The sequence below is a fragment of the Myripristis murdjan genome, chromosome 8 (assembly GCF_902150065.1).
Source record: "Myripristis murdjan chromosome 8, fMyrMur1.1, whole genome shotgun sequence".
In the NCBI taxonomy this organism is placed as follows: Eukaryota; Metazoa; Chordata; class Actinopteri; order Holocentriformes; family Holocentridae; genus Myripristis; species Myripristis murdjan.
The window spans coordinates 17,892,955-17,917,264 of record NC_043987.1 but is presented as its reverse complement, the minus strand read 5'-3'; the positions used below and the strand labels follow the sequence as shown (position 1 = coordinate 17,917,264).

The 24,310-nt window shown below is 44.7% G+C and overlaps 1 protein-coding gene and 1 long non-coding RNA gene across 2 annotated transcripts in view; one reads left to right on the top strand and one right to left on the bottom strand.

Annotated features, from left to right (window-relative positions):
* Positions 1-3,277: 3,277 nt before the first annotated feature.
* LOC115364084 (uncharacterized) lies at positions 3,278-4,455 on the bottom strand. The gene is made up of 3 exons (XR_003928635.1): positions 4,364-4,455; positions 3,612-4,244; positions 3,278-3,506 (listed from the first exon to the last, which is right to left on the bottom strand). It is a non-coding gene; the product is annotated as an uncharacterized LOC115364084 (long non-coding RNA).
* A 584-nt stretch (positions 4,456-5,039) lies between these two features.
* The window catches only part of LOC115364459 (adenylate cyclase 9), a 35,020-nt gene continuing 15,749 nt past the window's right edge, over positions 5,040-24,310 (top strand). Inside the window, exon 1 of the mRNA XM_030059038.1 lies at positions 5,040-6,922. Within this exon, the coding sequence (XP_029914898.1) occupies positions 5,110-6,922 (1,813 nt within the window). The 5' untranslated portion in view covers positions 5,040-5,109. The remainder of the gene's footprint in view (positions 6,923-24,310) is intronic.

Genomic DNA, 24,310 nt, shown 5'->3' with positions numbered 1-24,310 from the left:
ATACACAGGCTACCTTGAGTGGAGTGGTAGCCCCTGGATAACCAATACTGTGTGGTTGTACTTTTGGTATATTTCAGTATCGATCATTTTAATTTGCCTGTGAATAAATTTTGAAACGGATGTGTGTCCCATTTAAGTAGCTGTTCATTCATTTCTGTTTTGGTGTACGATTTGAACTCAATCTTAGCCCCATTTTGGATGCTTGATCATCAAGAATAAATCCTGGCATAGTGACACATTGTGGTTATTCTGATGAAATTGTTCGTCAAGCAGGCTTGAGAGAGACAAGATAAAGAGATTAAAACCTGTAGCTCAGTGCAGATGCGGTGGAGACCTTCGCTCATTTTCCCCTCCTCTCTTTCCCTCTGTCTCTCTACCTCGTGTGTGCATAGTTCTCTCGCGGATCCACATTCCCATCCATATCCCGTTCCCAGTTTTCTTGTTATGGTTGCTTGTTGTCATGATCCTGGATACACAGAAGGTCCGGTTTCTCACTTTTTTGTTTCAACAGCATGGTTTTACCCCACAGCTGCATTGCACCAACAGTTTGTCGTGACTGGAAGTGGGGAGGGGTGTACGTGTTAGGTGCTGTTTATGTGTATAGCTCGGTGCGAGTGAAAGTGTGGGACAGGGGGAATGGATTTGATGGTGGTGTACCAAGATGCTCCTATAAAATTATCTTCAGTTTACAGTGAAGTGTCTGAGTGTGTGAGTGTGTGCACACTTCCTATGGCAGGTAAAACAACTGATCTCTTTACATAAATATGTGGAAAAGGGTGCAAACACACACGTATCAATGCATGTGTACCCATGTTTGCGTTTTTTCCTTCTATCCCCTTTGAAAATGAGTAGTAGGCAGCTATGTGTAACCGTATAAAAGCATTCTCCCTAAGCCTCTTCTATATCTACAATGAACAGCTTGACCAGGTGAGTCCCAAGAGAGGTGTCAGCCACAGCTCAGACTAATCTACTACAAACTGTAAGCCTGGGAAACTGAAATAGTTTAGCCCAGAGGCCCTTTGGAGAACTGACGGAGGGGCCAGGAACTAGCTGGTTCAGAAATGTTTTTCCTATTAACCTTGAGGCTATTATTATTAATCTGTCACTGAAATGGCAAAAGAAGGCATCTTAGTTATAAACGTGCCGGGAGAGAGACCAAGAGAGAGAAAGTCTGAGTTCAAGAATTTAATATGAAGATGGAAATTATTATCTCAATCACATTGCCACTGCATCCATTCTTTCTTAATAAGGTCTATGCCATCATGTTTCATATCTTACAGGGAATTCTACCCACCGATGAAAGCCATAACCCTGAATTTATTTGGCCACATGAATTTCAGGCATTTTCATTGATTCTGAAGAGTTTTATTCTGTAGAGAAACTTTCGCCCAACAACTCCAACACCAGAGTAGCTTTTTGAGGTCTGCTTTGGTGTTTTCAAAGTATTCATGTAAAGAAAGTGTTAGACTTTTCAGATCAACATTGAAAAAAAAAATCCTCATATATATCAAAACATATAGACGCAGTGTTTTGACAAGAGTCATCATGTGGCAATTACAGATTGGGCTTTAAAGATATTAAAACCTTTATGAATCATATGTTTCATACATTCAATTTAAGTCTTTTCTTTAAAATCCTGTCCTAAAAACGTGTTTTTTGAAAACAAAAATCCCTTAAAAATGCACCTTCAGTGTAAAGATGAGATACATGCACAACCACATGTAGCACACACTAAATACAGTTTGTTGCTTAATGTAGGCTAAATTGTCTTTTTCTGAATTCAGGAGCAGATATTGGACCAGCAGAGTATGCATGTATTTTAAATCCCATCTAAAGAATCAAAGGTGGCTGTTGCTATAAAGAATCAAAGGTGGCTGTTGTTATAGCCTAGAGGGTGACCGGTGCGAAATCTCAGCATAAAGTATGAAAATCACATTGATCTGAGTGTTTGAAAGTTTTTTCAGTCCTTTTATCAAGGATGTGCTTTGTCATCCCTTCATATGCAAGCAGACTACAAGAGGAAGTTTCACAACAGTGTGCACTTCCTCTCATACAACCCCTCCAGGGGATCCTCTCTCAATATCCAGCTGTGAATATTAAACAGCATCCTACTGGGGATGCTGTTTAATATTCTCTCATCTTAAAATTGAATAGACGATAAAATATATAGTGCTGCTTTAGTAGTCAAGACTGCACCAGCACATTATGTTTCATTGACCAGTGAAAATTTCCCAATATCAGTTTATATATTCTCACAGGAACTTCAAATGTGCCTGTGGTGGATGTTCATATATGTATATTGAATTATAATTTCATTATTTTTAAAAAATCCCCTGTAGTAACAAAAAGGCCGAGTAGGCTTATAGCATTCCAGCAGACTTTTATAATGTGTTTGTGGTGGCCTTTTGGTGAGTTGAACATAACTAGGCCAGTCTACTTTATTTTCTAGTCTCCTGTGGGATCTCTATTGCTTTTAATATGCTTTTATAGTTGTTGCTGTCCTAACATCGTTCCCTGTGAAGGCTTAGGCATCAAACCCTCTGCCCTCAAACGTAAACCCGCTATGCATAATAAACGAGAGTCTCTTCATTTAAGGGCTCCAGTGGTGGAGAAGGCGGCGGTGCATCTGTGATACTGTGGGGGTGGGGGTGCGCTGGGTCGGTGAGAGAGAGAGAGAGAGAGAGAGAGAGAGAGAGAGAGAGAGAGAGAGAGAGAGAGAGAGAGAGAGAGAGAGAGAGAGAGAGAGAGAGAGAGATCCCCGCCCTTCCCTGACAAGCCTACGTGCTCGCCACCCTCCAGTCTTTTCCTTGCTCCCAAGTGCGTGCACGTACCTCCACGGCTCCCCTCCCCTCCTATCAACAGCCATCCTTTCCTTTCCTTTCCCTCCTTTCCTCTCCTTTCTTTTGCCTGCCACACACGGCCAGCAGCGTCAAGTCCGCTACTGGCAGCCACAACCAAAGGGAAGCACTAAAGCCTGTAATTTGTCAGTTTTGGTCTGACTCCAGCTAATAAACACAGGCTACAACTTCTATGGCTGTACATGGGTTGAGTCGGACGTGGTGCGTTTTTGTAATAGTAATAATTTACTATAATAATATATATAATAGCCTATAATAACTGTATGGGCCCCTGTGAACCAGCTGAGGGAAGCTTTTATTGTGAAAGAAAATACAGGATGTTATATTTATTCTAACGAACTTGACATTGGGCACACACACACACACACACACACACACACACACACACACACACACACACACACGTACGCGCGCGCGGCTGGATGGCGAGATCTGACAGCGCTCAGAAGATGGTGGCGGCGGCAGCTGCGTTGTCCACTGTCCCCGGGTAGCGCACACATCGGTTTATGATGGTGTCGGTGTCGACGGTGTTTAACCGGGCAGGGAATGGTCAGATAACGGAGATAAGACAATCTCACAGGGGAGACACTGTGGACGATGCAGGGAACGGGAAGGGGGGACGCTCCAGTCCATTTCTATTCAACCAGTCTTGAATTAAAGAGAAATTGTTTGGAGTCGAGAGGAAGAAATTTCCGCGTGCATCCTATGCAATTCAATTAAAGCCGCTGGATCAAGGCAGCACTTTGTTTTTACCTGTGGGACGTTGTGTCGGAGGGGCGGGGGGCGTGTAGACCTTGCAGTCAACGCGACTCTCCGTCTTCTACCGTCGGCCACCATTTAATGGAGAAATAGGCTAAAACTTTCCTCAAGAGCAAAGGAGGGACTGGGCAGACTTCACAAGACTGCCTTTCGCCTCGCCTCTGTGCGACAGACAGTGTAAAATGTACAGTCATTCTTTTCAAATACCCCTGAAATAATACAACCGGCATGGTCAAGGAATCTGGAAAACCCAAGTGGACGGGAATTTTCTTGAGGCGCATAGTGCAGTTGAACTGGCGACACTGTGGATACCAAAAGCAATATCTATTCAACTCTGAACCAATACCGGCTGGTGGATAGCCCCGCAGGAGTGTGTTTACGCACGGTCTAGTGACACTTGAACTCTTATAATAAAAATACATTGATTTTTTTTCTGCGCACCTGCGTCTCATGCATTTGTCTTCTCCAAATAGGCTGCGGACGTCCACGGGGGATCAACTCTGCGTTTGGAGACGCAGCGGCGGTGGACTCTCCGGAGTGGGAAATCAGGAAAGGACGGGGCTCCTTCCACGGGGATACTTGCGATTAGGCCCTGCAGCTCAGAGCGTTTGGGGATAACAAGCTTTGCTGACAATTTTGCGTTAAGGTCCTGTTAACTGGAGTGGATCTGCGCCTTAAAATGTAAAGCTTACCTCTTTGATCACGGCATAAAGCAATATAACCCCACACAGGCTTTTTAAGGATACCAAAACAACACCACGGAGGTTTATTTTTGGATGAGCTTCTGCTCAGTCCTGTAAACAAAGTGTGCTTAACCGTGTGAAGTTCAGGATGTGTTTTCTCCCTGTGGAGCTGAGGTAAACTGAGATCACTACTCGCCTTTACTTCGCTCTGCATGGATAAACTGGAATGGACATGCGCCAAACACGCCAATCATCTTGATAGCAGCGGGATTAGTGATACTTTTTAACACGATATGAAACTCCAGACGTATTGCTGTTTTGTTTGGTGATCAACAATACTAAGCCCTTTAAGAACCCATAAAATAATTCTTTCGTTTCGCTTTTTTCAACTTTGCAATTTGCGGACAGATTATGTAATGTTCCACATGTTTTTCCAATGAGTGAAACAGTGTGGACTTGGATTGCAGTGGAGCAGGCAGTGGGGTGAACCTTGCAGTCTCAAGTGCGTCAAAACAGACGGGAAGGTAAAGGAATGCAGGGATTGACGTCAAGAGGGGCAATAATGAACTATTCAAAATCCTGGAAAGGTCTGCTGGTGTTACTGCACAGCTAAGTTAGCGGCATTTTCCCCTGAAATAGTTTTTTTGTTTGTGTTCTCTGCATTCATCATTTAAAAAAAAAATCATATTTATTCCCCTGGCCTGTTACACTGTGCATTCATACATTGCCTTACTTCTCTATCTGCCTTGTCTCTAAAATCACTGTTAATTCTTAATCTTGTCTTAATCTCGGATAGATTAAAAAGCAACATGGCATCTCCCCAACATCAGCAACTGCTGCCTCACAACACAGAAGTGAGCTGTGACTCAAGTGGAGAGGGGGGGGTCTCTGTGAGGATCGGCGGCAGTGTCAAACACAAGCATGGAGGCGGGCCACTGGGTTCAATTGGGGGAGGCTTCATAGGGGGATCCAAGCACTGCAAATATAGCATCTCCTCCAGCTGTAGCTCTGGAGAGTCTGGAGTGAGGAGGCCGGTGGTCAAGAGCCTTCGCACCCAGAAGAAGATGCCTCAGCTGTTTGAGAGATCTGCTGGACATTTCTGGGACCCAAAGTTTGACTCTTCCATCCTGGAGGAAGCCTGTAGGGAGAGGTGTTTCCCCCAGACCCAGCGGCGGTTTCGCTACGTGCTCTTCTACCTGATCGTGGCTGGCCTCCTCTGGGGATTGTACTTTGCTGCCAACCCTTCCCGCTGTGACAGGATGGCTTTTCTCCTTCCCACTGCTTTTTTTCTCCTCTTCTGCCTCCTTCTCCTCCTTTTAACGTTCACCAAGCTGTACTCCCGCTGCTACAACCAGGCATCTCTGCTGCTCATCCTTGTGACGTTTGCGCTAACTTTGGCCCCTCAGATCCAGACATCAGGCTTCGGGGACTTGGAGACTGCCCCGCCTAAATTTGATATGGAAGACTTCAGTGGCATGGAGCCCAGATACAATCTGACATATGACAAGATGGTGGCATATAACAACTGGACCCCCTGCATTTCTCCTGTAGGCACCTTCTCCCTCTGCATGGAGGTTTTACTGTTGCTGTACAGTGTTCTCCATGTTCGCCTCTATGCCTCTGTCCTGCTGGGGCTCCTTTACTCTGTCTTCTTTGAGAGTCTGGGTTGGCTGCACCTGGCCCAGGCAGGGGACGACTGGAGCTTTGCTTCTCAGACAGACTGGGATACACTTAATTGGCTGGGCCCTGCTAAAGCCCTGCTTCACCTGTGTGCCCATGCCATTGGCATTCACCTGTTCATCATGTCTGAGGTGCGGTCACGCAGCACCTTCCTCAAGGTGGGTCAGGCCATCATGCATGGAAAAGATCTGGAAGTGGAGAAAGCCTTGAAGGAACGGATGATCCACTCTGTCATGCCCAGAATTGTGGCCGATGAACTGATGAAGCAGGGTGATGAGGAGATCGGTGACAGCTCTGTTAAACGCTACTCCAGTAGTGGCGCAGCAGCCGCCATCTCCAGCCCCAAGAGCAACAAACGCAAGAAGACCTCCATCCCTCGAGGCCAGATCATCTTTAGACCCTTCAACATGAAGCGAATGGAGCCCGTCAGCATCCTCTTCGCAGACATTGTAGGTTTCACCAAAATGTCTGCAAACAAGTCTGCTCATGCCCTGGTGGGACTTCTGAATGACTTGTTTGGGCGTTTTGATCGACTTTGTGAACTAACCTGCTGTGAGAAGATCAGCACTCTGGGAGACTGTTACTACTGTGTGGCTGGTTGCCCTGAACCCCGACCGGACCACGCCTACTGCTGTGTGGAGATGGGCCTCGGCATGATCCAGGCTATTGAACAGTTCTGCCAGGAGAAGAAGGAAATGGTCAACATGCGGGTGGGTGTCCACACAGGCACTGTGCTGTGTGGCATCCTGGGCATGAAGCGCTTCAAGTTTGATGTTTGGTCCAATGATGTCAACCTGGCCAACCTAATGGAGCAGCTGGGTGTGGCTGGGAAGGTCCACCTGTCAGAGGCCACGGCTAACTTCCTGGATGACCGCTACCAGCGGGAAGATGGACGGGTCACCGAGAGAGTCGGACAGAGTGTGGTGGCTGATCAACTCAAAGGTATGTGCTTTACAAAAGTAAGCCATAATATGAGCATGCCAAGCAGAGATATAGCAAGATGAGTAATAGCTTGAAATTTTTACAGTGCTACTCTGCCTCCAGAACAGCTTTTTTTACTTAAGCATAGCGATATGAAAAGGGAAGATGTTCTTTGTTCATATCCGAGCAATAACAATATAAATCCAAGGTCAACAGTGGCTGCAACGGCAAGCCTTTGTGTCCTGTCCTGTGATCCCCAGAGGAAATGTCTACTTATGCCAGCATATCACTCCCCCTCCCTCCCAAGTGGATCTGAGCAGTGGCATCGGTCAAGTCAGCACTCAGTTTTGGCATCACAGGCTTGTGTGGTTGTCAGGGTGTTAGGGGTGCCCTCTGTGATGTTGGTATTATCTGACTGTACTGGCAGCAGACGCCACCTTCCTCTGCATTCTCTCCTTTGCCCTGTCTGTGCTCACCCTCTGTTCTTCTCTTGCTCAATTACATTGCCTCCCCGGCGTCCTCAATGTGTTCTGTTCTCTTAACCTTGCTCTGAACCCCGGGGATTGCCTTACCACTTAATGCCACCGCCAGCAGCTTTATCTTCACCCCTCTTATCTTCTCTCTTTGTCTTGCCCCTAAACTGGTTGATTGCGGCTTTTATTTGATACATTTATGCAAATTGCCCCGATGGAACTGAACCTGGGCTTAATGACTCTTTTAATCATTTAAAGCTTGCTGATCCATTATCACCCTGTGAAAATGAAGTGACAGCATCTGACTAACTTGCTGCAGATGGTGTTGATCTGCCTCTTGAATCAGCACATGCATTTCAGGTTTATTTTGACTTGCCATCGTACATTTGTCTGGTGTTGTACAGTATATTATAGGCCTGGAGTGCCTTGGTTTGCTGGGCTTGCTGTTGCTGTGTTTTTGAGTGTGGAGTCCTATTTAATGAATATGTGCAGTGCTGCGCTCCTGCAGTGAGCCACATTTTTAGGTCAAACATCCGTGCCTGTTTCCACAAACTTGCATTCGACGTTGAAGGTGGGAGAGGGTGTTTTTCAGATAAGCGGGTGTGTGCATGCTGTGAATGCCAGCAGTGGGTTGGCAGTGGAAGATCAGAGTGCCTGGTTGAATCTTGTTGCTGTGGGTAGCCACTGCAGGTGCTGCTCTGGTCGGCTGGAAATGACTGTTGGGTTGTTTTGCTGTCACAGACCCCACTTCTGCCAGTGAAAACCCCTGTAGTCTGTTTAACACACATACACACACGCACACACACCTAGATTCACACGTAAACGTCCCATTTTTATCGAGCAGTTGTCTCAGTTATACTGTCTTTACAGCAGGGAAATTGTGCCCTTTAAACTATCCCCAGACGCCTGTCCTACAGCATCTGTGCTGATTTCTATCGCTGTCTCTCTCTTGTGTCCTTCTCCACTCCCTGTTTCCCCTTTCCCTTTGTGTCTGTCTCCTCCTCCCCCCTGTCCATCCAAATCTTTCTTTTGCTTACAGTCCCCTACTTCTCCTTTTCCTTCCATCCAGCCATGCCTCTTCCCTCTCTCTATCGTTCTGTCGCACTTATACTCAGTCAGATATACGGTCTACGGGCCTGTTTTCCATCTCAAATATGGGCATTTACAATCCTAGGTTGTCACTGTATATTCATCTTTTTCAGTCTGCCATGACTCATGTTAGTAAGGGCACAGTAACATTGCATAACAAGAACTGCTCCAGTGGGTTTAGTCTTTCAACAAGCTGCCTGTCAAATTTTCTGTACAGATTTACATTGTTTTTGGCCCGGGCATCTCAATGTTGTGTGCTAGACTTGCTGAAGGATGAGATGGAAGGAAAGTGCCCTTTGCGTACAAGACAACAGGAGTGATTTAGGGGCCTGGAATTTCCCCTCATTTGTTAGATTAACGAGGGACTACCACTCTCAATCTTACTGCTCTTTTTTTTTTATTGCGAGGATAGATGTGTTACCTCCTCCATTCTGACCCCCCTCCCTCCCTCCTCCTCCTCCTCCTCCTCCTCCGCTCCTCTCTTGCCTACATCATGCATTCAGTTCACCTTCCAAGATTTATCCTGTCCCTGTAGATTTGCTGTGCCAGTGAGAGAGTTGGCTGTCAGGAGAGAATTGTGCTCTTGTGCTGTAAAAATCCCTCCACTGTCTCGCTCAGCCTGCATAAATCACTTGGGTAACACTGCAGCTGGGCATGGATCCTGGCCACGGCTGGTCCCTGGTTGCCCGGCTCAGGAGTAAATTGCTCCAGTCCAGACACTGATCGTCATGCAGCTGTCCTTATTCTTTATGTTCTCTCTGAGCAAATGCGATGTCTCACTTTCTGATGGTCTTGGGCCCATCAGTGTTATTAAAGTTCAGTCTGGTCCTTGATTCTGATCCTTTAAGTGCACACGTTGAAAAGTTTATACATCACATATTTATAGCTTCCCAGAGTAATTGTAAGCTATTTGTGGTGCATTGTACCAGCAGTTCTCATGGGGTGCAGCCACAAGTGGTCAGCTGAGTGTTGCAGGTGCATCCTGTTGGGTTCCTCTGCACGGAGCCAAGGCCAGTGGTTTTTGGAGACAAATGGAGATGTTTAGGCTAGCTCTACATCATAGTGGGTGAAAGCATGTCATACCTCAGATTAGCTGGTTTGGCAAAATTGGGTTGAGCTTCAAGGGCAACCAGTAAATCTCAACCCACAACACGCCCCCTTGGAAGAACATGCTGAGATCATCCTTTTAAAAAGCTCTTCTGAACAGTACACCCCATGAGGCTCTCCACCACCCCCCCCTCCTCCGTCTCCATGTGTGGTTGTCTCTATAAGGGGCTACACGTGAGCCCAGCCCCTGTTGTGTTGTTTGTTTGGCTGACTGGAAATGGGAGCTATATTTGGCTGTTTCCCTGGAAAGTACCTGGCTGTGTCCTTCCTTTGTGCAGAACGATGGCACCTGCAGAAGATTATGGAAGCTGTCAGTATGGTTCTGTTATCTTCCTGGTGATGACAGAATCACAGCAGAGCGCTACAGATAGATCGCTTCCTCTTCAGACTATGCATTTTGATGTCAACTAAGGGTCACACTTTGCAGAAACAATGGAACAACCGCAGTTATTGGGATGCTTACCAGCTGTTGTTCCTAACGTGGTGTTGCCAGAATAGTACGTACAATACAGACATTTGGCTAACCTTATGAATTGCATGAGAAATTTTGCTGCTGTCCAGAGACCATGAGGGTCATGGTGTCTAGATATGTACTGTTCTCCTGTCACACTGCTTTAACTGCTTCAGTGGCTCATAAAGTGGCAAACATTAGACGACTGGTTGTTTTGGGAGTATCTTCCATGTTTGTGTGTGTGAAGCGAAATAGCTCATCTGTACACCAGCAGCTCAACTTTGATGATGCAAAGCACACTTTAATGTATTTAGGCCCATGACAACTCTTTCATATAATTGCATAATCCTGTTGTGCCCATTATGTACAGTACAGCCCGTTATGTACAGTTCCCAGTAACCAATCGCCCAAGATGAGGCAGGTTCTCAGATTCAGTTTGAAATTGTGAGTGTGACCTTTTGTCAACTTAACCGCTGAGCTAAGCTGTGTTGGGCAGCTCTATTCCCCCCTCCCCTCTTCCCCCTCCTCCTGCACCCTGCAGGAGATTTCTAATTAAGCAAGACTGGGTAATCTCCCTGGCTAAAGTGATTAATGTTAGTAATTCTCCATCATCATATCTTCCACACTGGCCTGGTGCTTTCCCGACCCCAACCACATCAGCTGCCTGCCAGCCTTTTTTATCACTGAAAATGATATTGATTGTCTATAATGAGGCTGTCATGGGTGTGTAATTTATGACAGGGGAAAAAGAAAGGCTTTTTTGTCATGTGAATATCAAAGGGAATCATCCAAGGCCAGAGGTTGTGTTTGCAGTAAAAAAAAAAGACTTGAGAAAGATCATTTGTATTCTGGTCTGAGTTGTTAATTTGTCCCGGTTCCATGTTCACCTTTGAGCATTCAGAATCATAATTGATTAGCTACATTACGATTGATTGGAGCATGGAGCAGAACTTAGCTGCAAATTGTCCTGATGATGAATGTTCGGCATCCCTTCACTTTGACCCTATTACTTCACACTCTGCAGCAGGTATTGGTTATCAGGGAAGGCCATGTGTAGCATTGGGAAAGTCATACACACACACACACACACTCACACACACACACACACACACCTTTATACCCCTTCTATCCCTTCCCAGTGCTATTCCATAGGGATGTACTGCCAGTCAGCAAAGTGTGCAGTATTTGCCTGAGGCTCAATTGAGGGTAACAGTGCTACCTGTGACCTTGACGAGGAGAAATGAAGCTTGCTGGGAGGTTACACTAAAAGAAGCAGGGGTGGAGAAATGAAGCAAGGCAGAGAGTAGAGAGAGGGAATAGAAAAGGTGCTGTGAGCTGTGATTCAGATCTGCAGCCTGAAGCTGGGTTTGGGTCCACTGGGCAGCAGTTGCAATGGAGCACAAGCACATTAGTGTTGTTTGACAACCACTACGGTGTATCCGGACCTCAGAAAGAGAGGCTGGAGACACTTAACCCTCTGGATGTTACATCTAGAGAGCAGTGCGTGTGTGTGAGTGTGTGCTGAAGCACTCTCCTTGTGTCTGTCTTCGCAATGCCGTGCTTGAGAATGGTTTGCATTTTCACCGATTAATGTATACACAGCTGCCTACCACCTCAGCCAGCGATCAAATACCTGCATAATTTTTGTCTAGACTCTTGAGTCCAAATCATTATGCACACACAGAGTTCAGCTCTGCTATGGGAAGACAGGGGGGTCGATGGCGAAGTGGAGAGCTCTGAGTAGAGTGGCTTAAGGGTGGAGTGCGGGGGGGAGGTGGGTCAGACGTGGAGTGATAGTGTGGTTAAGCTGCGGTGGCAGCTGCTGTGATGGTTTATAAAACTAGGGGTAAATAGATCCCTGGATTACTATTACACAGCATACATACCGTGGCCCGCAGCGGCCCTTTAATCGAAGTCTGGGAGGGGAGCGTGACTGTTGAAATGCCGCCAGAGGATAGAGTCAACTGAGGCGACTCTGTGCACTGCTATATTGTGTTGCAGCAGCTGAACCCTGCATAGAACACCTTGGCTCCGCATGGTAGATTACATCTCTGCTGAGAGAGTAATGGCATAATGCATCACGCTGCATAGGACTGTATTGTCCTGTGCAGCATAGTATACTTTAGCACAGCGTTGAGCTGCAGCCTATGGCAATGCAGTCTCACCATTTAACATCTTTGGGCTCATCACATTGAGATTGTCTGCAGAATCCCTTGAGTCATTTTCTGCAAACGTGGCAAGATTATTGCAGGTGTGCGATGTGGTGATTAGCTAAATTGTATAGCTATGGTCATTTAGATTATTCTGCTGTGTCACAGGATTACTCAGCGGGACTTGGCCACCATTGTTCATTTTGGAGAGTTGCACATGGAAGGTATATTGCTGTTTCACTGTAGACACTGAAGATAGGGATAAACAATCAAATCAAAATATCAGAAAATTAAGGAGGACCTGTAGTTTTTTGATAAAGATAAAATGTGACAAAAAAGAATAATAAATGTTGTATTGTTCTGCAGAAATGCCCTAAATATTAACATTACAATATTATATATATTATTATCTCTAAGTATGAATATATCATATGAATCATATTATCCAGATGTAAGACAACATGTTTGTTTGTTACAGACCCCCAAAATCACATAATCAGCATGTTATTAGTTTTTTTTTGGTGAAAATGAAAAGTATGACAAAAATGATCATTCCCACCAAAACTGTGAATGATATTCCAATCATTACATCTGTTTTTTTTTTTTGTTTTTTTTTTACTGTTACTGCTCAGCCCTAATTGGAGATTTGGGTGATTCAGGATCAAAAGCAAAGCAGAAGGCACAGTTTAGTAAGCTGTAATAATAATAATAATAATAATAAAAATCAGATTGCTGCATGCTCCTGCTCTTGATGTTCTGAACATCCATGTATCCTGTTGTGCTCCACGGTCAGAGGACCCCACAGACCTCTCGGTCCCCCTGTAGGGGACAGCTGTCCTATTGGCTCAGTGCTGAAGTGTCCTGTCTCTATCTGCTGTGACAGAGATGACCTCGGGTGAGGATGATGAGAGAGCCTGAAACCAGCACCACCACTGTCTGTCTGATAAGGGGCCACGCATGTGAACTGCTGACTCTGCTCAGCATGTCACACAAACACAGTGCATGTAGCATGTGGACTAGAGCATGCAGACACAACATGCTGTCTGGTGCATGGTATTTTGCTGTTGCTAAGTAGCATCTAGGCATTTATCAGAGTCAAGTTTAAGGGGAAGGGAAAAATCAATATCAATATCTGATTTATGGTGGTGCCTGGCAAGGATTGAGGTGAAGTATCCTGTGTATGAGTTGGATTGGGCATGGGAGGGATGGCTGTGAGGGTCAGGATATTCTCTTTGGTTTTAGCTGATTTGCTTAGGCTTTGTATGCACAGCCACCACCACTGCAAAACAGAGCTACCCCTCGCCAAACTGGGGCCCTAAGCAAATTTTGCTATGAGGCCCCCCCAGTCTATGCTCTCGCCTGCCAAGTGTACAGTAGGTACAAAATCAATGCATAACAAAATGCTATTAATATAACAGTGTTTATTAATAAGAAGAAATATCATCTGAAATAAAAAAAAATTAATTAATTATGTCTTTCAACAAAGACAGGCAGGCACCTTTGTCTTTTAACAAAAGTAACTTTAACCTGAAATGAATAAATAAATGTGAAATAGATAAATCTATGTCACAAAATAGGTTATCAATTAACAAACAAACTATTTTACCAAAAGATGCATTCCTTAAAAATATATATTTTTTTCTTAAACAACATACCCACCTTTTTTTCCTCTCTCTTGCACCAGATTCAAATTGTCGTTTCGTCACCATCTTTTCACCTGCACTGGTGCCCGCCTCTGAGCAGTGATTGGTCAGATGATGATTGTCATTACAGCGATGCATTAACTAGGTGACAGACCTCAACTGACTTAACTTGGCGGATGCAGGCCTCGCAAGCAATGGCTTGGGGGCCTTGTGAACTGCTCACAACGGGAATATTGTGGCACGCATATATGCACCACATTTACACGAGGCACTATGCACAGTGCATGCTGTGTGTTTAGGGAGGTGTGGCCCTGATGCAGAAACAAGTTAGGGGTTTATGTATTAGAAAAGTAAAATAGAGACTCACCAGGAACCTGTTATACTGTATCTATATACCTGTTACTTTTTTTTTTTTTTTTAAAGGCAAGGGGATTTTACTTTTAATTGTAGCATGGTCTACCTACAATAAAAGTGGGTGACACAGTTTACATTACATGACGTCCTGGACCACATATTTCACTTCCAGGTTAACTGGTGTCACAATCTTCTAATATGACTGAAACACAGTGTTTTCTCCCACCCCAACGGTCTCTCATTACAGCTACACTATAAACATTAGCCAGAGTCTAAAGTTACACTGAGGTTAGAATTGCCTACATAAAATGTAGAGCATGTCCTGCATTATTGTGCCTTATGTATGTCACAAATTAGTGGATGACCCATTTATACCTCTGCCAATCAGCTGAAGCTGATAATTACCTGCTACTTTTGCAGGCTTTAGAACACAGGACTGAAATGCTGGTTAACCCATTTACTCTGAGCTCAAGTGGAGGATGGTAGTGGGATTTCAGGTCAGTGTAAAAAAGGCATTAGTAGCCTAATTTTAACACAAATATTGATGTCTGTCTACCAAGTCTGCTTCCTTTCTTGCCAGGGGGCCCAAGTCTGGAGAAATGGGAGAGTTAATGTGCTTTGGCCCCATGTTTCAGCTGTTCGATTTGCCACCAGTATGGTACCTTATTTATGGGACTGCATTGTTTCTTCCCTCCAGACTACAAAGTAAGACCGCAAGGGTTTTTGCTCACAATATTTATACCTACAATATTTATTAGGCTCTTGGAATGGAAAGGCGTGCAAACATGATTTGTCGTTGAGATGTGGCTTTATTCCTTTCAGCACCCTAGGGGACAACATATCTCATCTACAGCATCATATAATGGAGATGATATCACACCATCGTGATATGCCTTAGTATAAGTTTAACACAGTTCAGCACAGCCAGAGATTGCAAGGGAATCTTCTTGCAAAGCTCTCTGCTTGATAGCATGCAGGAAGCCAATCTGTGATCAAACACCGTAGGACTTCTCGCATATGCAAATGTGCTGAGATGATCTGCTCTCATATCTTCCTGTGAACACAACTTCACCTCCTGCAGATTGAGAAAGAAGGAAAACTACATAAAGGCGGCAGGGGGGAGGCAGAAGCAGAGAGGTTCAGAGGGAAATAGTAAAATAGGTAGAGGTGCTCCTTAAGGTTTGTCTTGCACAGGGCTTTTGTGCTGCTCCAGCTGGCACACACTCATAATACCAGCCTCAGCACAACACATGTGAAAGGATATTTCCCATCTGCTGGACCAAGCACACACACACACACACAGGCGCGCACGTGCACACACATACCAGCTCTGCACCCTGGGTCCACTGAGGCTAATTGCCATGGCAACAGGCTATGGAGGGGCGTGAGGGTCAGCTGGAGACTGGAGGGTCTTTTCAGATGCACAGGCTGGTGCTCTGACTGGGGGATAGGGGTCAAATTGACTTTATTCAGCTCTGAAACTCAGGCTTTGATATTGTAGTTAAAGTCAAGCAAAAGCCTGTTTGTGTTAGTTTAGCAGGAACGAGATGGACCATTTTTCTCTGCTGCAGCTATAAAGGACACTTGCACAGATATGAATCCACACATACTCCCACTCCCTCGAAGACTTGTGAGCCTTGGAAAGTGGAAGCAATGTGAAAGCATCTTTCTGTCTTTCTCTCCCCCGCTGTTGCTTTCTCGCCGCACATTTGCTACTTCATTTAGATCTGCACCGATACAGTGTGAGTCAAGTTGTACATGGGGCTAAGCTCTTCTCACGGTCATGCCGATGCTTGGCTGATAAATTGCCATCATGACTCACTGATGCATCCTATGCTGTTCCCCTTTGTGATGAAGGGTACAGAAAATGCCAGCACTCCTCCTGACAGACGTGTGCTCGCCTTTGCTGACATTGACGGATGGAGCTCTCTCTTAAGGTGACACACAATGCCACCACCCCCACCCGGCACCCACACACACTCACTTCATACACTTTAGATTCAAGTACACTAAATGCAATCATCCACGTGCACATGCAGCCACACACACACACATGCTACCACACCCTGCTCATTTTTGTGCGCTGCCCATTGCTGTAGTGACTAGTTGGTGTGCACAGCAGGGAGTGTGTGTGATAAATGGCTTTGTGAATTATGAATGAGGGAAAATGACAGGGAGCCAGTCCACCCTGAAGCCTGCTGATGCATTGAGCTTGCACAGATTGTGTGTGTGTGCGTGTTTGTGTGTGTGCATGTGAGCGCTTGTTAACACACAAATAGACAAATGCCTTCTCGTTTGTGCACTGTTTGTGTGGATGTGTGCATGACTGTATTATTATTAGCAATGCAGACTGTGAAATGTATTTTGGAGTATCTCTCCATTGTTCTGCCCCATTTTAGCTCTTTCCTGCTGTAAGGAATGGGGAGTCTGTGAGCTTTACTCTCCACAGCTGTTTTCTCACATAAACTCCTACCTCATATGAGATTTTACATGTCAGATGTGTTCTCACTTACTGGAAATGGTTTAGGCGAGGGGTGGCACCTAGCTAGAGTGCAAAAAATCACACTGTAGACATTGCAGTGTTTTGTTTATTGCACATTGAAGATGGTGGACGAAACAATGCTACCGACTCGTCTGTTGTTGCTTTCATATCAATATTACATGTATTTGGACTTATCTGCATTATCAGCAGAAGAGTGGAAAGCAGTATACAGTTTTTTGGTTTCGTGCCAGTCACATGATAGAAATTAACACCTTCGCTGTGAATACTCTGGACAAGGACTGGCTGTATTCGCACATGGGCTCCATCAGACATTACATGGGCTTTGGTTTAGGGAGCTGGCATGGTAAAGTCCATTATCTGTCTGGTCCAACTGATTCAGACATTTGTGTTCTCACATGCAGCTCCTCTGGGTGATGTTGAGATAAGTTCAGGGCTGCAGTTCATGTGTGAACCTGATTTTGCACTCTTCTTCCTCTGCTGCTGGTTTTCTTGTAGCCAGAGGCCTTTCTATTACATCTTCTTCTTTCTGCTACTCCCTTTCTTTCTTCCCTCCTTTTCATTTCTCTTTCCTATCTTTTCCTTCCTCCTTCAGCCTACGGTATTGTATGGACATATCTCCGGCTATTAATCTTCAATCTTTACATTATGGTCCTCCTTGTTCCTGTCATTTCTTATCGGTTAGATGTTGTCTCATTGCTAACCATGTGTGTGTAGAGTTGGTGCGACCGGCTCTTTTCTCATGCCCTGTGTCCTGCACTCCCTGCCTCGGGCTCAGCTTCAGTGTGGGACAGCCCTCCTGGGTCCCCTCCAGCTGTCAGCTGCTACTCAGGACAGATACTTTATAGCCCCAGGAATCCCACCATGCTGTCGCATTGCTGATGGACTGCGTATGTGTGTGTGTGTGTGTGTGTGTGTGTGTGTGTGTGTGTATGTGTGTGTGTGTGTATGTGTGTGTGTGTGTGTGTGTGTGTATGTGCATGTGTGCGTGTGTCTGCACACATGCTAAGTACCTCATATAGTATATTCCTGAGAGAGGTCTTTCCTCAGCCTTTTATCACTGTTTTTCACTCCATCTCTCTGTGTCTGTCTCTCTGTCTCTCTCTCTCTGTCTCTCTCTCTCTCTCTCTTTTGTAATGTATTGAGGCTACCCACTCCTGCCTCTGCCATTTGTGAAAGGATGGGTGCGTCAATCCAGCATAACAGCAATGATTATCTTAACAGGCTGTTTATTTAATTGTTTCTGGTCTGTGTTTCTCTGCTTAACCGTGAAATTTAATGAACCAGTCACCTCTGCTCTTTAAGAGGACGCTGGTCAATATGATCGCAAAAACAAATGCCAACGCACATGCACGCACACATACAAGCACACTCTCTCTCTCTCTGTCTCTCTCTGTTTCTCTCAGGCAGGATATGAGTCAGGGGTCCTGCGGTAGAAGGCACGCTCCTGTATCCTCATTTACTCCTGCTTCATCGCTGAAGAGGCCTTTTAAAGAGTCCTTGGGGACCGGTGCAGCGCTCAGTAGATAGGTTTTCATCGTCAACCTCTATGAAGATGCCATTACTCAAACCACTGAATAAGCACAGTCTTGTGCAAGTGATCTTAGAAGAAGAGAGGATGAGAGGGGGAGGAGAGGGCGGGAGAGTTTTATGTGCATTGGCTGTTTGCCTTGATCATTTACCAAGCCGCCCGGGCTCAGTGACTCTTTTTCATCGATAAGAGTGCTAATGCACTACACAGTTGTTATGGGTCAACAGCAGCACAGGATGAGATGGTTCAGCATGTTGATATGATATTGAATTTCTATTAGTGGTGAGACTGGCACAGAATAGATGGGTTTATTTATTGATTTGTTTTATTTTTATGTCCCAGGAATTAATTAGAAATGGATTCTTTTTTACAAGAATTACCTTTTGTGCTTTTGTGATATGAAAACTGCAGAATACAAATGAGGCAATCCTGAATATATATATATATATATATATATATATATATATATATATATATATATATATATATATATATATATATATGTATATATATGAGTCTGTCTAGATCTAACTTAATATTCAATAATAAAACAGAAAAGGTCAAGGGGTTTACCAACTCACGCTTTGTATTACCAGGGACAAGAGTAACATGACTGCTTGCCTGTGTTATGCTTCTTTATCCTCAAAATTGCATCACCATGCCTGCACTCTAAAGATTGCCCCTCTTAACAAGTCATTTGGTCATAATAATAATAACCTTTATTCATTTAATTTATCATGTGTTTCACAAAGTCAGTAGTGTGCTTTAACAAGAGGATAATGGATATAAGAAACAGCATAAAAAGAACCTACAGAAGTCCACACCATAAAAGGTAAAATGAGGCTAAGAGGGGCAGAGCACTCTAGGAGCCAGAATAAACTATAGAATACATAACTCATAAAATAACCAATAAACCTCTTAAGAAAGTAGAAACTGCAGCATTATGAGAGCTCAGTCTGCACATTGGCTTGTAAGGACTTTAGTACCCTATTTATTCTTAAATCTGAATCTGTAAAAATTCTGCCCATGCCGTGAGATTTTTTTTTTTTCCACGACACAGTGTTGTCAAACAAGGCAGATAATAGTATCAAGAAGGACTCCTGATTCAAGGTAATTTTTGGAACAAGTTGATTTGCATCGTAAACGGGGGGCAGATTTATTCACTTGTTAAAAAACATGATCCGGTGTTAGATTTAAAGACTGTATTGACGTGGTGGATGGCGTGAAGCCATATGGAAACCATTATAATGGAGAAAAAAATGGATGTATGGGCAATAAAATGTACAGAAGCGTGTATGGACGAAAAGGATGGCAGAAGAGAAGCTGAGATGGAAAGTGAGCATGAGCTTTTGGGATGATCAAAGAAGAGCTCTTTAATCCTATGTGGTGATGAGGCGCTCGGATATCGGCCGGGACATAAAAGAACAGGGTGGATCGTTGGATTTGGGACAGAGAGAAAGAAAGAAAGACAGTGAGTTATAGCGAGACGGACAAAAAAGGGAGCGAATATAGGCCACTGAGCAAAGGATTGGGGGGGTTTAAAGATTTTGGAGGAATGTCAGCACTGTCTATTGTTCTGCCAGCGGACCCTGACAGCCGGGGGACCGTCGAGGATGGAGGGATTGGAGGTACAGAATACAAAACAAAATGGACTAAGGGAGAGAGACAGGCAGAGAGGAGAGGGAGTTAAAGACTTTGGAGAGATGTCAAGTGTTTCTATTGTCGTTCTGAGTGAGCCACGGCAGGGCCGGATTGTAGCCAGGAACAAACGCACGCCAAATGTGGACCCTTTATGCTTCAGTGCCATCCCTGTTTACATGACGGAGTGAGGGACAGAAAGGGGGGAAGGATGGGGCGAGGAAGTGGAGAGATGGGACATCGGTTCACCGCTGTCCCTTTTCTAAATATTGTTGATTGTAAACGGAGTGAGAGAGAGACCCCAGCGTGGCCCGTTGTGCTGGGACAGTGTTGTTTTGTGTGCAGTTTGTAAGCAGAGAAGTCTGATGCAACCCACAGTTTAGAGAAGAGAGCTCCCAAAGTGTTTTTGTCCCAAAACTTGGAAAGCTAATGCGCTGAGAAAGCCCAGGTGGTGTGCCGGAATCTCGTTTACTTTTTGTTAACTCAAGGTTATGTAACTGTACCAAGAGGTCACTCTTATCTGGGGTTGTCTGCGGTCTCCGAGTGTGTTTGTGAATATCGCCCAACTGTGTTTTACTGATTTTGACTTGTTCACAACAGGCATGACATTAATTGCCTCAAGTATACAAAACCTTGCTTTTCAGGTGCCAGTGTCGGGGAAAGTTATTTTAACCCCTTAAAGCTTGATTTTTCCTTAAATTTCCCCTTAAATTCATTCAACCTTAGAAAAACATTTTTTTTCTATATTGTATGACAATGCTGCATACATATTCTGTGTCTGCTGGTTGCAATGCTGCCAAGATGCCATTTTTATGGCTGCACAGTTGCATCAGATAGAAAATATCTAGATGTCTTGTGCATCATTTTATACACATTTCCCTGTATTTCAGTAAGACATGCTTGGTATCTCTGGAAACCTTCGGTCATCTGCTAGAATTTAAAATAAAGTTCTGTGTGTTTGAACAAATCAGCTTGTGCAGTATTTGTAGTGAACCCATTGGTGGGATTGGCAAAGCTGAATTAAAAAAAAAAAAAAAAAAATTTAAATAACAACTTCAAGTTACCTTAACAAGTAACTATTATGTTACCATGCTGCTCCAATGAAAGCAACTCATTATAATGCTTTTTCACTGTCCACTTTAAAAATACCGTTACTCTGTTTTTACAGCAGTAAGCCAATCTGATTTATGTAAGCATACTTAGATTCCATTTTTTTTGTCATTTAACAGTCTTTTGTCTGTGCAAGACACCATGAGAGTGACTTTTTTTCTTTTTAATTTTAATCTGCTCAAAAAATAATAAGAAACAAATAATTGGCAACAAATGAGAAGCAGCATCACACATATGCATATTTACAGGATATGACACAAATACAGCCTGTATGCTTTATATATAGTAGAATCAGCACCTGTCTTACTATTATTTATGCATGTAGTCAATGGAACAAAGTGTGAAACATCCGTTCCGATATATTATTCAGAGGACATTCTGTTGTTAGCAAACTCAGCATATAAAACATCCCTCTCAATTCCTGTACACAGGCCTTTGAAACCGGCTCCTCTGCTTGACATCCGATGACAGTGGGGGAAAGTCTGCCCCAATTTGACAGTCTGAATAATTCTGCGCACCTCCTGAAATGTCTCTTAGTGCCTCAGAACTAAACCGTGCCCAGCAGTAAGTGCTCAGCTGTTAAGAGGAAGGTCACTACTCACACACACACATAGAAACACACATGTACCTGTCCTTGGCCCGAGGACACACACATGCACGAGTCTTCCACTCGACATTTACTGTCAGAAATGACAGTGTGAATCCCTTGATGATCCCTTATGAAAAATGCATGTGTCTTTCATGTTTTCTGACAGAATGGGTTCATTCGCACACGGCACAGACCATAGCTTTCAATTTTTTTTCTTTTCTCTTTCTCTCTCTTTTTCTCCGAGTTGCTTTGTTTCATGTTTCTTCTCTCCTTGAACGGTTCACCTTTCCTATAGAATCTCTGATCTCTAGCTGCTCCGTCTTTGTTCTGCCCAGCTAGTCATGCTGCAGTAATGAAGTCTTCCCATTAGCCTGTCACACTGCGCAGGTTTCCTCCTCCTCCTGCCTCTCCTGCCCTCTTCCTCCAGCAGGGACAGGATGTATGTTCCAGGATGGGGGCGCAGCAGAAAGAGGGAGTGGCTGCTGGACAGCACTGCCAACTGGCGCTGAGAGCTGGCACGGTTAGTTTCTCTGTGCCACCTGTTCCCCTGCCCTCCTGCTCTGATACCTGGCCCTGGAAAACAGACCTGTCATTATCAGATGATCAGGCACACGCTATGTGTGTGTGGGTGTGTGTGAAGTGTGTGTTACTCGGAGCAGATCTGCCAGCTCTCTGACTTGCCCCTTGCGTTGTGCTGCCTTTAGAGAACCTTGGGACAGCAGTAGTGGTCGCTCAGTCCCACTTGGGGTGCAAATAAAAGTTAAAATGCAATGTGTGTTGCTTTGTGATGAACACTCCATATTTATGTGTCCTCATGTGCTTTTTTATCTTGCTTTTTTTTTTTTTTATTATGTATCCCTAAGGCAAAATTAGATTTTTTGTTTACTTTTGCATGATATTTTGACCTCTTGTTCTTAATTTATTCATTCCTTCATTTATTACTTGTTTTGTTTGCTTTTTTCTGTCTCATGACATGGCAACAATTTGGATGGGTGACCTGTGGTGAGCTGCACTTTTGATAATAGCTGCTCCCGCACACCTCACACACTTTTTTTCCCTTCTACACACATTTCAAAAGATTATATGAAAACAGAACCAAGAATGGATGAGAAGTGTAATTCAAGTGTGGATTAGTGAGGTCTTCCTATACCACATTCTTCCTATACCATATTACTATTTGTTGTAATTACATGTGGAATATAAACCAAATGACATCTATCCAGATCAAAACATCTAGGTAAATCATATATCAGTTGCCTGCCTGTCTGAAGGATGACATTGTAAGGCTTGTCATTGTCCTGTCTTGATGTATTTCTCTCTGCTGCTATAGTCATGAGGGACGTGTTAAGTCCGTCTTGTCCTGCCGCTATCTCGTTTGTGTATGTGTCTGTTTTCGCCTCATTTATGTGTGTCACAGACAACCTCTACACTGAGCCCCTCTCAGCGTCACGGACAGAGGGGTTTGGGGCCAGCCTTTGTCCCAGAAGAGCTCGGATGCGGCACGAGGAGACGAGAGGAAGGCGGGCGTGGAAGCGAGGGCATTATTTGTTTGCAAAGTGCCTCTCTCATGTCGCTCATCTCTGTCCTGGACAAAGGGGTTTGAAGAGGGAGATAATGTGACTGGGCTCTCACAGCGAAAGGCTATCTTCTGTTCTCTGTCAGCTGATAGCACAGGACAGGACACTTCAAGTCCCATAAAGCACAGACGCTGCCACTAATGATGCTCCTCGATTAGCCCAGGGTCATCAGAGATAGACGGAGGCCAGCGCACGACACAGACCGTCAGGCGAGTGTGTGCAGACTGAGAGATGTATAGAAACAGACACAAGATAGCCAATCAAAACAGACGCACACACAGCAAGAAAGGAGCAAGGAACATAAATTGGAACACACAGCTTGAGGTCTCTGTTTCCCCGCGGTGAGGCCGTACACACAGACACCGCGGCACAGCTGTACTGTGTTGATGTTGGACCGGACTGAGCCGGGCGGTGCGGCCAGCTGGACACCACAGTTTGCCACAGCCACGATTTACTGCCTTACACCAGTGCAGTTTCAGCTCGCCACAAGGTTGGATCGTAAAGGCGAGGGATTGTCCTAGAATGATCGGGAACACAGACACGCGCGGACACTTCAACCTACATAGCCTCACTTACAGAAACACGCACACACATACACACACAGACAGATAACATACATCTTGGCAAGCCCCTTGCTGTCGATGGGGATTTATCTTGCTGCTCTGTGGCTGTCAGGACACCGCCTTGGGAAGTGATTCTCTGACCCAAGCTGTCAGGCCAGGAGACGGGATCAAAGCAGCCTACATTCACATTAACCTGGAAGGGGCTGGCGATGGACTCCCCGCCTTCAATACCATATATATTCAACACCCCATTAACTTCCCCTGCTGTTGGCCTGCGCTAGAAATGACAACCCTGGCCAGTGGTTAATCTGGCAAAAGGAATGGAGTGAAAGCCAGATGAAAAGGGAGGCTGTCATAAATGTGGCAATTTACTATGAATGATTACTCCCTGTAACTCATAAAGACGCTGAACAGGGGAACTCTGACCTCGCTCAGCCACTTCCTTCAGTTTTTATCCTTTTTGTGCCAGCTGTGTCGCCTTTTATTCTTCCTGCGCACAGATTAATGTGGCTACTTTTTCCTTTTGTTTATTTTTCCTCTATATTCTGGAAAGCACTTTCAGAACTGGATCAAGTACTCTTTTATAGATGCTTTTTGTTGTCAAATTCACCTCGAAAGCCCCCTCCGTCTTCCC